The sequence below is a fragment of the Leptodactylus fuscus genome, chromosome 4 (genome assembly GCF_031893055.1).
Source record: "Leptodactylus fuscus isolate aLepFus1 chromosome 4, aLepFus1.hap2, whole genome shotgun sequence".
Taxonomy (NCBI): Eukaryota; Metazoa; Chordata; class Amphibia; order Anura; family Leptodactylidae; genus Leptodactylus; species Leptodactylus fuscus.
In genome coordinates, this window is record NC_134268.1 from 181,223,097 (window position 1) to 181,237,290 (window position 14,194).

Below are 14,194 nucleotides of genomic sequence, written 5' to 3' on the forward strand. Positions count from 1 at the left end.
GTTTTTATGGTTTTATTTTAAAACGGTGGGGGAGGGGGTTTGTTAAAATAACACTTGCGGTGCCTGAATAGCCTTTTTAATAAAGGTGAATCCAAGTCCTAACTATGTCCTTCCATTTCTTTCTCACTTTACTGGCAATAAAACATCCTTGCTCAATAAGAAATTCAGTTGAGAAACTCCAGGAACATTAGACTCTGGTTTGGAGAAATGTTGCTCAGTGCATGAATGCTGAAAGAAACCTTGTTTTCTGCAAGGAATTTTTTGAGGAATGCACTTCCGGACTCTTCCTCCTATTGCCATTAGTATTAGTCATTGTGTGCCGGGTAACTGCAGATAACAACAAAGCAACATATGCTATAATGACATATTGTAGTGTATACAGAGGAGGGACTGTGCTCAGGACATGCAATACTGGCATAACAAGACTTCCCAGAGTTTCCGGATCTGTAGAACAGTACTCCTACCGTGTATCATTGACAAACAGAAGGGAACAAGCATCAAAGTACTAACAGAGCAAACAGAGGAAAAACAAACGTTTCAAGTCACTTTTTTATTGCAGAAAATGTCTTTCTGTATAATACATGGACTGGAAGTCGGACGAAATCGCATTATAAACCTACACGCTCCTATGTAAACCCATATAATAATACTATGACTTTGTAAGGAGCTGTACTCTGATAAAAGATTACAGTCACCTAGTAGAAAAATATGTCAAAATACTGCAAAAGCGTTAACGTTGTTCTAATGTCACTCTCGGGACAAGGCTGTGTGCTCGGTCAGGAAAAGGATGAGTTTTGTACCTCCGAGGGTTGTCCATTTTCACGGATCCTCTTAAACTTGAGTCTAGTGAGTGGTGTGTGTGGTGGGGGTTGTTTTTTATTTATTTATTTTTATTATTATTTAAAGAAACTAAATATTGGCCAAATACTAAAGCTACGTTTGAGAAAACTATTATCTAAATCAGAGATGTCAATAGAAGCCCCCTTAGTGTATGTATCTCTGTGTATACGGTTTGTATTCGTGTATATGTAGATATCATTTTACAGTGTTCAGTAGTCGTCCCCATTGAACATATACAACGTGACCCTTCGATGGGGTCAGTGATGATCCTCCGGTTATGCAGGCAGCCATCACTCTGGTTCCTGTTCACGTTACCTTGCCCAACCTTCTAATCTCCCCATGTTAGAACATCTTTCTATATATGTTACTCCGCTAAATAGCCTTGGAACATCAGGAAGGTAAGAGGGGGTGGAAATGAGGATAGAAAGTTCAATGAGGCTATAAGTTTTTATAAATGGGTGATAGGCTAAAAATGAGAACTGTATCTGTGCAGAAAACTGTATTCCAGGGCTGTTGGGGCCACATTTCTCCATTTTGCTCACATCTGGTATGCTTTAAAACATTTGCACAGTGTAAGGCCTTACTCACATGTTGTTATTATTATAATAATTATTTTGATTAATTATATAGCACCATCATATTCCGTAATGCTTTATCAGTCGCTGTCCCACATAGGGCTCACAACCTACAGTCCCCATCAGTATGTCTTTGAATTGTCGGAGGAAACCGGAGACCCCAGACATCCATATACCATGTGCAATTGCTGTCCGCACTTTTTGCTGACTGCCTATGTACACGTTATTTTCATTGCCTTTATTCAGCCTGTCAAAACAAAAAAGTCATACATGTGGCGTCTGGGTTTCTTACAAGTCCCATACTTTGGAAGGTTAATGGTCTTCTCCATTGGCAACTGCTCATGACAAGATACTCTTCACGTGCACGTCTGTGCATGGGTTTCCGTTCGGGAAGACTGCTTGGGAACCCCTGGAACAGAAACCTAAAACACTTTAAAAAAAAAAAAAAAAAAAAAAAAAGGGGTTACTTTAGGAAACCCATGGATCCCATAGACTCTAACGGGGTCCATATGTTTTCCACTTGGTTTCTACATGAAAAATGCTGAGGGAAAAGTGCCATTCCCCATGGAGAGGGGAACGGAATGGCCCGAACGCCATTGGTTAGCAAGAAAATGTTGCAAAGTTTATTTGTGATTTTTTTTTTTTATTTTTTTTTTAAATTATATTTTCAAAAATGTTTTTTTTTTTCCCGCAAATGTAAATATGGTTATGTTTGCGGGAAACCTCCTTCAAGTATACTTTATTTTACTTTTTTATTTTTTTTATCATAGGTTTTTTTTTTGGCCATTTACAATTTTTTTTTTTTTATGGATCGTCTTTAGACTGAACTTTTAGGGGTAGTGTTTTTTTTGTTTTTTTTCTTTAAAGCTAGCATTGAATCCAAAAGGCGGAAAAAATGTAAAGTAAATACTTGTCCTCCTCTCCTTTGTTCACTGCTGCCTGGCATAGTTCTGTCAATAGGCAGAAGGAGACAAGCCTTTGTCTGACGTTCAGCGTTTTCTATTTTATTTTTTTCTTAGTTGACATCGGATTATTGTGCATCCAGCCTATACAAATTGGGTTCAATAAATATCAAATGTATTTTCTGAGATATGTGTGTTGTTTTGTTTTTTTTTATTCCCCCTGAAGCCTCAGAAAACTTCCTCTCGCTGTTTCGCTGTCGTGCAGGCGTTGTTGCTCGGCCAGTTATGTTCAGCTGTGGTGACCAACCTTTTTTGAGCTAAAGCCAAGAATGTCTACAAAGGAATGGAAATATATAGGAAGTGTTTTTTTTTTTGTTTTTTTTTTTTTTTTTACTTCTTATATTTTTACCTTTTGCTCGATACACCACTGGCTTTGGCTCAAAAAACAGCAACAAAATCTGCATTTCCACAACGTGGGGTCCTAGCCTGAGAGGTGGCTGTATATACTAGAGTATAAGCAGAATTTTTCAGCACAATTTTTGTGCTGAAAAAGCCCCCCTTGGCTTATACTCGAGTCAAGCCAAAAAAAAAAAAAAAAATGTATTTATTTTTTTTGGGAGGGGGTATCTATGACCAGCCGCAATAGTAATGTATAGAATCTCCCATAAAATAGTGGAAAAAAAAAAAAAAAGCTTTAAAAATATATAATTAAAAAAATAAAATGTTCTAAATCCCTCCTTTCCCTAGAATACATATAAAAGTAGAAAATGACTGTGAAACACATACACATTAGATATCCCTGTGTCTGACAGTGCCCGCTCTACTGAATATAGGGGATCTGCAGTGCTCCTGTTCCATCGGAAAGGGGTTAATAGGAGCACTGCAGATACCCTATATTCAGCCAGGCTGAATTCCAAGTGGGGAAAAAAAAAAAAAAAAAACACAGTCCTCAAGCTCAGGGAAGGGGCAGACAACCAAAACACCCCCTCCCCTTCCCCAGCACCCGGCAACTACTGCACCCAAAAACTCCGACCATTTTCATTTTTGAAATTTACAGTAGCTGCTGCATTTCCCCCCCATGACTTATACTCGAGTCAATAAGTTTTTACCAGTTTTTTGTGGTAAAATTAGGGGCCTCGGCTTATATTCGGGTCGGCTTATACTCGAGTATATACGGTATTTCCTGCATTTCAAGGGGGACCTGAAAGTAGAGACCAACAATGGACCCTGGCCATTGACTCCAAATGGGTGTTTAGTGTCCTAATATAATGTATTTGTGCAGAGGTGTCCATTGTATGCCTGTAAACTAAGGACACACAAGCTTGGTATTTGTCCATGGGATAACCTCATTTGTTTGTCCTCTGATTTATGTAGTAATGGAGTAAGGGAAGGTTGCGTGCCTAATCTACAATACATTTGTTGAACTTTTGACTCTGGTTATGAAATGTAAGGTTGCAATGTTCGAACGCCCACCTGTTTGGCAGATCGGTCAAAGCTATGCCCAGTGTTAATGCAATCCATTTTTTTTTTTTTTTAATCGCTGTTTTTTGTAGAGCTTTTTCCTAAGAGATATTGGGCAAGTTTTATAAGGATTTTGATTGTCTTAGTTGTTTCCTATTTTTCTTTTACAATGTAAACCAGCAGCGCTAGATCTCTGGACATGAGGTTTGTGATCGGCGATGGCGCGGAGTGCTGGGGAATTGATTTCAGTATAAACTTCAATGAAGAGCTTTGTAAACATTGTAAAGTTTATTGCAGCCCTTACAGTCTCTACAATAGCTGCATTATGTAAAGTGCTCACATGGCCAAAAAGTTCAGGAGATGAAGCAAAGGAAAAATATGTAAACGTATTTTGGGATTAATAAAATGATTTCAAGCTGTATATCACTGGGATGGGACGCCTCTATAATTCTGTATTCTTAAGATATTATAAATATATTTCGGACCACCACCATTCATGGCCATGACCAGTCCTTTGATATATAGGTCTCTCTCTCTCTCTCTCTCTCTCTCTATCTATCTATCTATCTATCTATCTATCTATCGGGTTCACAATGTACTTTTTTTTCCCCCCTTATCAGTATGTCTTTGAAGTATGGGAGGAAATCTATGCAAACACGGGGAGAACATAACTCCTTGCAGATGTTGTCCTTGACAGGATTCGAACCCAGGACTCCAGGACTGCAAGGCTACAGTGCTAACCACTAAGCCACCATGTTACTCCTTCAGTCCTTTAATTTTTTTTAGTTTCCTGTTATTATTCTGTTTAGTATTGACTTTGTTCAGCACCCTGCACTATTTTCTACAACGGTGGGCATCAGGTCAGAGGCTATGAAACATGTAATGTCAATGGTTGCCTCAATAAAGGGATTTTCTGGGACTCCAGTTCCTGGTATGGCTGTGGTTGTGCCCTTTTATCTATTTCCATACGCAGCGCCATATGTTTTCTAGTGGCCGTGCCTGGACTTGCAGCTTGGTCTCATTCACTGGAACAGGACTGAGGTTCTGAGAGCTGTAGTACTTTGTATAGTTGCTACAAAATATAAGGCAGTCTTGCTGGTAAATCAATGGGACAAATTGGTGGTTAACGTCCTAGCTTTAGTTATCTGATCAATTGGGGTGTCAGGACAAGCCCCCCTACATGCGCACACAGGATTGGTACCTTGGATCCCTTGTAATCCATATGCCAGTACCCTAAATATTAGCTGGTGGTCAGTAAATTTCCTTGCTACACTCTGGGCTCCTTCCCGCGTCTGCTTAACAAGAAGTTCCCAGTCAGTAAACCTCACTCGTGATAGGATTGTACAGCTTAAGCCGACCCCTTTCTTTGAGCTGCTGTTTGGTCATGCCTATAGAATTCAAAGGGAAATCTAACTTGCAGATCTGGAGGAAATATCTGTCATTTCTGTAAAATCCATGCAGTGTCGAGAGATACTGAGCAGGGTTGAAATCGGAACTCGGAAATGTAAGTTTACCTCGATAGCTGTGGAGCTTTTGTGTTCTTACTGTACATCGGCTACATTACAGGAAATGGGTTCTGTTTTTTTTTTTGTTTTTTTTTCTTTTACCCTAAGGAGAGCCGAATAACCTTTAACCCCTTCACTAATCCACTCACACCGTGTGAAAGGAAACTCTGAAAACATTGAGTACTACTACTACTATATGGCTCATATCGATTACCTTATCTCGGAATATACATTAAACGCACCTATTATTTTACTTCCATATTGATACATTGGCGGTCTGATACCTCATTGAGTTAAACCTTCAGAATTGTAGTTAGAATATATAGATCATTGGGGGGCAAGACTGGAGTATGAGTGTACCCCACCTCCATTTATATGGGGGGAACTAGATCTCATGATCATTGGGGTATACAAAGGTACAAATGGCACTTCAGACTTCTATATGTGCAAGTGAGATTTCATATAGTTAATAAATGTGGCTAGTATGGCAATTTATTGAGAAATAACCAAAAGTCATCTCAATCAATGAATGTGAACTTGCTGATATGGATAATATTGGGTCCACGTTATCCTGACTCTCACTGCCATTGGCTAAGGGATATGACGCTAACTATGGTCTATCCAATCAGAATGACTAATGTGAATCACCACTCAAGTACTACAGTTTACAAACCCGGTAAGGCCCTTTTCCCATACCCCTATATTATCGCTTGTATTATTTCTTCATTGAAAAAATGTGTCCTTATAGTGATCATTATTAGTAATACATTTGTTTGTAGGGTTTGTTTTTTTTCCCATAAAAGTTATGGGATATAGATAAAGTACCTTTACTGGTTGGCAAATTTTAGTATTGAAGTGAATTTTTTCCTGGTTCCACACCATACCTATTGGCTGTTAGGTTTTGTTGTATGTGAATAACCAAAATTCAGTGGCCTATGAATAGGGGGCATGGCGTGTAGATGGGTATTATCAGGAGAGGGAGGGGGCGTTCCTCCTCGCTCACACAGTACAGCGCGATAGGCGTTGCTGGGCAGAAGGGTGTCCCTGGCTAACTGTCAAACGCCCTTCTGACACTAAAGCGCTACGGTACCGGGACTGATAGCGCTTTACCCGGGGCACAGATCGGGAATGCCGACAGTGCGCTGAATTCAGCGCACTGTCAGCTATCCGGCAGTATATAGAACTGCCTGTGCCCGATCTGATGAAAGGTCCTCTTTAACAATGATAAAGTTGTAGGGATTATCCGTAAAGCTCTGCTTCCAATTTAGCTATATTATTGTAAATTATAAGTAAGAGTTAGCTTGTGTATTTTGTGCTTCCCCCGGACATGACACTGCCTGCACATGGAAATGTATATGTACCAAACAAAGGTTGCCTCAGTTTGTAATTGCAACATGTAGTCACTCGTGCAAATTTAACTTCACGGGCTTATCCCATTATCACAGGATTATTATTCTTCACAGGGTAAGTGATGACTGTATGATGCCTGGGGGTCCCACTGCTATGGCCCCCACCAGCCAGTACAACTATGTGGTCCTAAGCTCCCCATTCCAAAATGACTTGTATGAAGTGATAGTCTTGTATTCCATTCAATGTCTACGGTACTTTATCAATATTCTTGAATGAGATGGGCCCACAACTTTAAAGGGTTTGTCCAGGGATTATAGGAAACTCATGAGTGACCAGAGTGGGTGTTAAACAAAAAAGTCTCAAGTGCTTCTTGGTGCTGCCTCGTCTCTGAATCAGTTGCCTTTCCCATAAAATAACAATTTTGGGGCATCTTTTCTTTAAAACGCTTCATTGTGCCATTCCTCCTAGAAATGGATGACTGGATATTACTAGCAGGGCTTTATTTTTATTATATTATACAATATATAATGTAAATGCATAATATTGTATAATGAATTAGATGTATAGGTTATTACATATTTACTTTCATAGGAATTCAATCACAAACTTTTTACTGAGTTAAGGGATCTTTACTGCCACTGACGAAAGCCATTTGGGAAGGTGCTGAGGTTGGAGTTGGTCTGTGGGGAAAAATAAAAGAGTCAACTAGGAGTCACTAGTTGGGGGAGTATCCAAGCCTTCCACATGTTTTGTGTGTTTTTTAATTTAATCTTTTTTGATAGCCCCTAAAAATGGTCATTTATGTAAAGACAGCATTCGGTACAATTCGGTAAAAAAGTAAATTTTTATAATGAAATTGTGTACACACACAAAATATATACATATACACAAAAATAACAAAATAAACACTAAAACTATATAAAATGTCTTTTTTCTTTTTATTTATTAAGTATATTTATATAGTGTGTGTGTGTGTGTGTGTGTGTGTGTATATGTATATATATATATATATATATATATATATATATATATATTTATTATATGGTCAGACTCGTTTAGGCCAGGTTCACACAGGAATTCTTGGACTGGATTTTGACGTGATGGCCACCTAAGAATCCGGTCAAAAAATTGCCTAGTCGCGACTGGATACCGATGCATCGCCACCTCCATCTTCTTCTGGAACGGCCTCTCTTCGTGTCTTCTTCCGGCGCTGGCTTCAAACTTCTAGGCCTAGGGCAAAGCCGACTGCGTGTGGCTGGTAGGCATGCCCAGTCGGCTGCCCGAGGCCTAGAAGTTTGAGGCCAGCACTGGAAGAAGACGCGTGAAGAGCCCATTCCTGAAGAAGATGGAGGTGGCGCTGGAGAGTTCTCTTGCAGCATTGGGGACACCCCCAGTGCTGTTTGAGCGCCGAGGACACCCCCCCGTGCTGCGAGAGAACTCCTTTGCATACCGACGAAAACCGGAATTTATACTGAACGGCGGCCCAGAGAAGATATCTAAAGGTAGGAGACGAATAGCTCAGAACTCAGATATAGGTACCCAGAAATAACTGCATTTTAATGATCGAATCCCTTTAAGGAAAAATGCATTTGCATCCTGATTACTAAAACTTTGGGTCTATTAAAAAAAAAGTGAAGTATCAGAAATGTTGCCCTCCTTTCTGGTCTATAAAAGTATATCTACTTAATTCCCAGCATATTTTAGCAGCGATTTCCAGCATTACCATTTCCTGAGTGAAATATGCTGTTGGAAGCTTGGAGAAAAGCTAAGCTTATCTTTATTCCCCTAAGTCTTAAATAATTTATAGTGTTGATACAACAATATTAAGAGTCTGTCGCTGCTACAGGCCCCAGCTACAAATCTTTTAAGTCTGCCTCATATAATTTTCCAGCTATGTTAGCACACTTCAGTCTTCTATATTTTATAATCTGTGGTTCCAGCCGAAAACAAATGAAAGCAAATTCGATCAAGCACTGGATTTCTGGAGTGAATAAAAAGCTCTTAACATGTAGCATCCAACCTTGAGAAACGTGTAGCATGCATTTTATCCTCATGACAAGTCCATCTGATTGACACCTGTGTGTCCGATGTGGCGGGTTTTTCACTTGACTCTGCCCTACAAAAAAGATATTTGACCTTGGATCCAAATGATAAATATTGGCCTCAATATAAGTTATCGCCATAAGTGTGTTTTTGTAATGTGTTGCCATCATATTGTCATCGCTCAGCTCAGATCCTATCCTCATTGACGCTCCTACCTAAAATTTCAGGTTAACATTTTAGTAAATATTTGGAGTGTGGGATAAAATTGGAGTACCCGGTGTCAAGCTGTGGAAAAATAGCCTGTAAACCACTCCAACTCCTAACAAACTCAATTTTTTTTGTTTTCAAGTTTCTCTTATAAATTTATATTGAATAGGAAGTTATTTTATTATTTTTCTACCTGTGTATGTGCTGTGCGCCATATATAAAATTTGGAGATTTAAAGGGATTCTACCCTTAAACTACCTTTTTTTTTTTCTAATGAACACGTCGGAATAGCCTTAAGAAAGGCTATTCGTCTCCTACCTTTAGATGTGGTCTCCGCGGCGCCGTTCCGTAGAAATACCGGTTTTAACCGGTATGCAAATGAGCTCTCTGCAGCAATGAGCGCGGGCCCCAGCACTGAAACACCGATGAGCGCGTCCCCATTGCTGCCCAGAGCTCTTACCTGCGCCATCTCCTTGTTCTGCAGCAACTCCGCCTCTTCTGGAAGGAGGTGGCGCAGGAAAGAGCTCTCGGGCAGCAATGGGGATGCGCTCATCGGCCTTTCAGCGCTAGGGCCCACCCTCATTGCTGCAGAGAGCTCATTTGCATACCGTTTAAAACTGGTATTTCTACGGAACGGCGCAGCGGAGACCACGTCTAAAAGTAGGAGATGAATAGCCTTTCTTAAGGCTATTCCGACATGGTAATTAGAAAAAAAAGTAGTTTAAGGGTGCATTCAGACTACGTAACGCCGGGCGTGTATGAGAGCCGTACACGCCGGCATTACGGCAGACTGCCGAACACTTCCCATTCACTTCAATGGGAGCGCTCGTAAACGCCGCTGTTACGAGCGCTCCCATTGAAGTGAATGGGAAGTGTTCGGCAGTCTGCCGTAATGCCGGCGTGTACGGCTCTCATACACGCCCGGCGTTACGTAGTCTGAATGCACCCTAATGGTAGAATCCCTTTAAGTATTGTAGTTCAGGAGCTTTGGTGGAGCCACATAGCAAAGCTTTGTACTTAAAGGGTTTGTCCATTTCGTATTTTTATCAATATGGCTTCTACTGGGATTGTAACTATATTGCGCCAGTACTTGTCTTTACCCTTATCTCCGTTTCCAGCAGCAGCCACTCCATTGGTCTGTAGCCAAGTCAACTGGCGGCTGTGATTGGCTGCAGCAGTCCCTTTTCTTTTAACGCGTGTGATTTTGTGCACATCGGTTGTTACCGTATTTGCGGTGTTATATCTACGGTTTTGTGTGAACCGAACATTTCCATACTGGAACTTCAGTTATACTCTATGGTCTATTCAGGTCCTTGAGCAAGATGAGCGGAAGACCTGGGTAGTTGACTAAATACAACAGTTATACTCACCTCTCCTGGACTCCTTGTCCTCTTCGGGCCTGTTTATGTTTGCTCACCTCCCCAAAGCCTTTATCAACAAAAGTGCTTGGCTTAAAATAATCGCGCATTAAACATGATCAAGGTAAAATGCCAAATTATGACCGCAAACTCTCCCCTAATCCATATACACAACTAGGGAGCTACTGACCCAAGCAGGGGTGAACCTACCCCTTTTGCCGCCCGAGGCGAACTACAGAAAGCCGCCCCCCCCCCCCGAGGAGGGGGTGGAGCGAAGGGGCGTGGCCGAGTGAAGGGGGCGTGTTGGGGTGAAGGGGCGGGGCTTAGCGCCGCTCGCAGGCAGAGAGCAGGCACGGAGATCACCTGCTCTCTGCCTGAGTGTGAGGGGAGGCTGCTGGAGCAGCGCTGCTCCAGTGGCCTCCCCAAACCACCGCTTGGTGCTAAGCCAGTCCAGGACAGCTTGTCCTGGACTGGCTTAGGTAACCAAAAATGCCGCCCTCCCTGGGGTCCTGACATAGCGCCGCCTGAAGCGCTCGCTTCAGGTCGCCTCATGGGAGGTGCGGCGCTGGACCCAAGGACAGATGAGTATGCCTTTGTGTTTATTTGACCAGTAGCATAAAACTAGGAACTGGACAACCCCTTTAATACAAGAACCCAATAGACCAAGTGTTTCTATTTCAGCCATGTTCACTAGAATGGGATAAGTCTACAAACTGATGTGGCACTGCCTTTTGAGAGCCACCCCCCCTTTTTTTTTTTTTTTTTTTTTCCTTTTTCTGTAAAGTAACACAAATCTATTTTTGTAATTATCTGCTTAAATGGCATTAATTTTCCAGAAATAATTCCAAAGTGACATCACAGATAACGTGTTTCTTTTACTGACTCTTGTTCGGTTGTGGCCTTCGCTTCAAATTTCTGTTCCTCTTGAAGTTTTTAGCTAGGAACAGCCTTCACACCTTTTTATGTGGAATTTTATACTGGTCTTTAACATCTGCCCATTTTTATTTGCCGTATTTTACACCAGTCTTCACTTTCACAAAAAGCTTTTCACTGTTTTATAAATGGCCTGTGAAGTCAGTTCCTTCACAAGACGACAAGGTCAGCTGGAGATGGAACTTTAGAAGCGCTTCTTAAGAAAAGAGGATTTGTAGACTATTTTTTTTTTTTTTTTTTTTTCCCGTCTAAAAAGCAGGAATTGTGTTTATTATGAGCCAAATTGATCTTCAATCCGAATAATTTCTGATCAGCTTTAGTATCCTAAGATCTTGTCAAAATCTTAGTCAATGTGTTCATAGTCTAGAAGTTGGTTTAAATTTATTGGTTGGTCTTACAGTCAAAAATAGGCCAAGATACCAACATTAATTGTTTCATTATAATATGAGAATCTTTTCTAGTTTCAGAATATTTTTGTTGATTTTTTTTTTTTTTTTAAATACATAATAAGCATATGCATTTTCTCCTGGATATGATGTACCGTATATACTCGAGTATAAGCCGACCCGAGTATAAGCCGACCCCCCTAATTTTACCACAAAAAAACTGGGAAAACTTATTGACTCGAGTATAAGCCTAGGGGGGAAATGCAGCAGCTACTGGAAAATTTTTCAAAAATTAAAATGGTCAGAGTTTTTGGGTGCAGTAGATGCTGGGTGCTGGGAAAGGGGAGGGGGTGTTTTGGTTGTCTGTCTGCCCCTTCCCTGAGCTTGAGGACTGTTTTTCTTCCCCCACTTGGAATTCAGTCTGGCAGTGCTCCTATTAACCCCTTCCTGACGGAACAGAAGCACTGCAGATCCCCTATATTCAGTAGACCGGGCACTGTCAGACACAGGGATACCTAATGTGTATGTGTTTCACAGTAATTTTCTACTTTTATATGTATTCTAGGGAAAGGAGGGATTTAGAACCTTTATTTTTTTATTTTTTATCTTTTTTTTTTTTTTGCACTATTTTATGGGAGATTCTATACATTAATATTGTGGCTGGTCATAGACTCCCCCTCCTAAAAAAAAAAAAAAAAAAAAAAATTTTTTTTTTTTTGCTGACTCGAGTATAAGCCGAGGGGGGCTTTTTCAGCACAAAAACTGGGCTGAAAAATTTGGCTTATACTCGAGTATATACGGTAATAATCTTTGGCTAGGTTATAGAGATATTCAGTATGTTTATCCAGTAGGTGTGGTCTGATGGGCCAGCCAAGAATTCTTTAGATTATGTAAGAGTACCTTACCCAAATGTGTATAAACCGCTTCTTACAAAGCTCAAGATATAACTGAGTGACTCATAAGATGAAATAACATATTTGCTTACTCTTCTTCATCTGCTGGGCTTGTATAGTGTCTTTCATTGTTCTTGCATTTTCTTTTTTGACTGAACAAGTACAATAGTTGTCAATGTCTTTGGTTTTTGTTTTTCCTTTTGTTTTTTTTGTTTTGTTTTTTTTCTCGAATAATTTTTAATTTATCCAATGCTGGACCATTTTTTTTAAAAATGCTATATGCTATGTGTGAGAGGTCGTGTGTATATACTGTGTGTGTGTGTGTGTGTGTGTGTGTATGTGTATATATATATATATATATATATATATATATATATATATATATATATGTACAGTGTATGTGTGTGTGTGTGTATATATATATATATATATATATATATGTGTGTGTATATATATGTGTATATATATATATATATATATATATATATATATATATATATATATATATATATACTGTATACAGTGTGCAGTTACAACAGTGTTCAGGAAGTTTGTAGAACTGTTTGTATATTATTTTAGTTTGTTTGTGCCGCTACCATCATCGTTGCCATGGAAAGTTGACTAAAAGGGAAAGATTATTTAGTTCTTGACCTCGCTGTGGTTCAGTTTTGGAATTGACCACATTGTTTAATACGTTTGTTCTTATTTTGCAGTTGCACTACAAAACAGGAAAGACGGCAATGGAATCGGTGACCTTCGAAGGGGCGTGAAAAGTGGAGAAGACTTGCATTTATTGGAAGGAGAACTTCTGTTACAGGTATGGGAACCCATCATCCATGTAGAATTATTTTCTCATTTAGTATTTGTCGATTACTTTTGTTTCATGCTTGTTCTGAAAGGCTGCTAAATTCAATGGTATGGACACAAAATTTCAGCCTGAAGAGTGTAGAAAACCTCAGTAACAAGGTGTGATTTGTCCAGTTTGGCTTCCTGTAGTCGAGGAGAATGACGGTAATGGTGTATCATAGTTGATGAAATCATCGATTACGGTTTTAGAGGCATTTTTATCAAAATGTGTTTTGTTAAAAAAAAAAAAATTCACGTCTGTCTTGATCTCTTGGGCAATCTCAAATTTGTCTGCCTAACAAATCTATATTGTTTTCCCTTGTATTGTTAGATTTTTTTTGTACTATTCTACTACTTCACTACTTCCTGAGCAAACAATACTTATGTTTGTATGTTATTTTTTTTCCATTATAGTCAAGGCTCATATTTGGCAAAGTAGGAAATGAAGACAAGCACAATAGGTTATATAGAGGCCTTTAGATGTCTTGAATGAGCCATTCTGGTACATGTTTCAACAATTATGAGTTGTATGTCATTAAACTATATGGTTTATGGGTACATTTTCTTGAGATGGCCACATCAAAGGCCGGGATTCCTTTTTATGAAGTTGCCTGGCCTCTCCTACTAATGTAGATTTACTCTGTACCGTCGCACTGTATCAAAGCATTTTTAAGTCATTAAGGTAATTGGCGTTTACATTTGTCCTCGACGCAACGCATATTCATTTTAACTTTCTTTCCTAATGAATTCTTCATGGAAGTGCTTACAATAAGCAACTTATTGAGAGTAAATTGGCATATGTTAGAGCGGGTTTTACCCCTGGGCAAGCTCAAAATGAAGAAGATTGCTGCTTTGTAAATGGCTGGCGCAGAGTTTTGCTAAGCTTTATGACAAA

The 14,194-nt window shown here is 39.7% G+C and overlaps 1 protein-coding gene across 1 annotated transcript in view; it reads left to right on the forward strand.

The window, feature by feature from the left end:
- AHR (aryl hydrocarbon receptor) overlaps positions 1 to 14,194 on the forward strand; it is an 89,085-nt gene that overhangs the window by 38,468 nt on the left and 36,423 nt on the right. Inside the window, exon 3 of the mRNA XM_075271422.1 lies at positions 13,167 to 13,270. Coding sequence (XP_075127523.1) covers positions 13,167 to 13,270 — 104 coding nt within the window. The remainder of the gene's footprint in view (positions 1 to 13,166; positions 13,271 to 14,194) is intronic.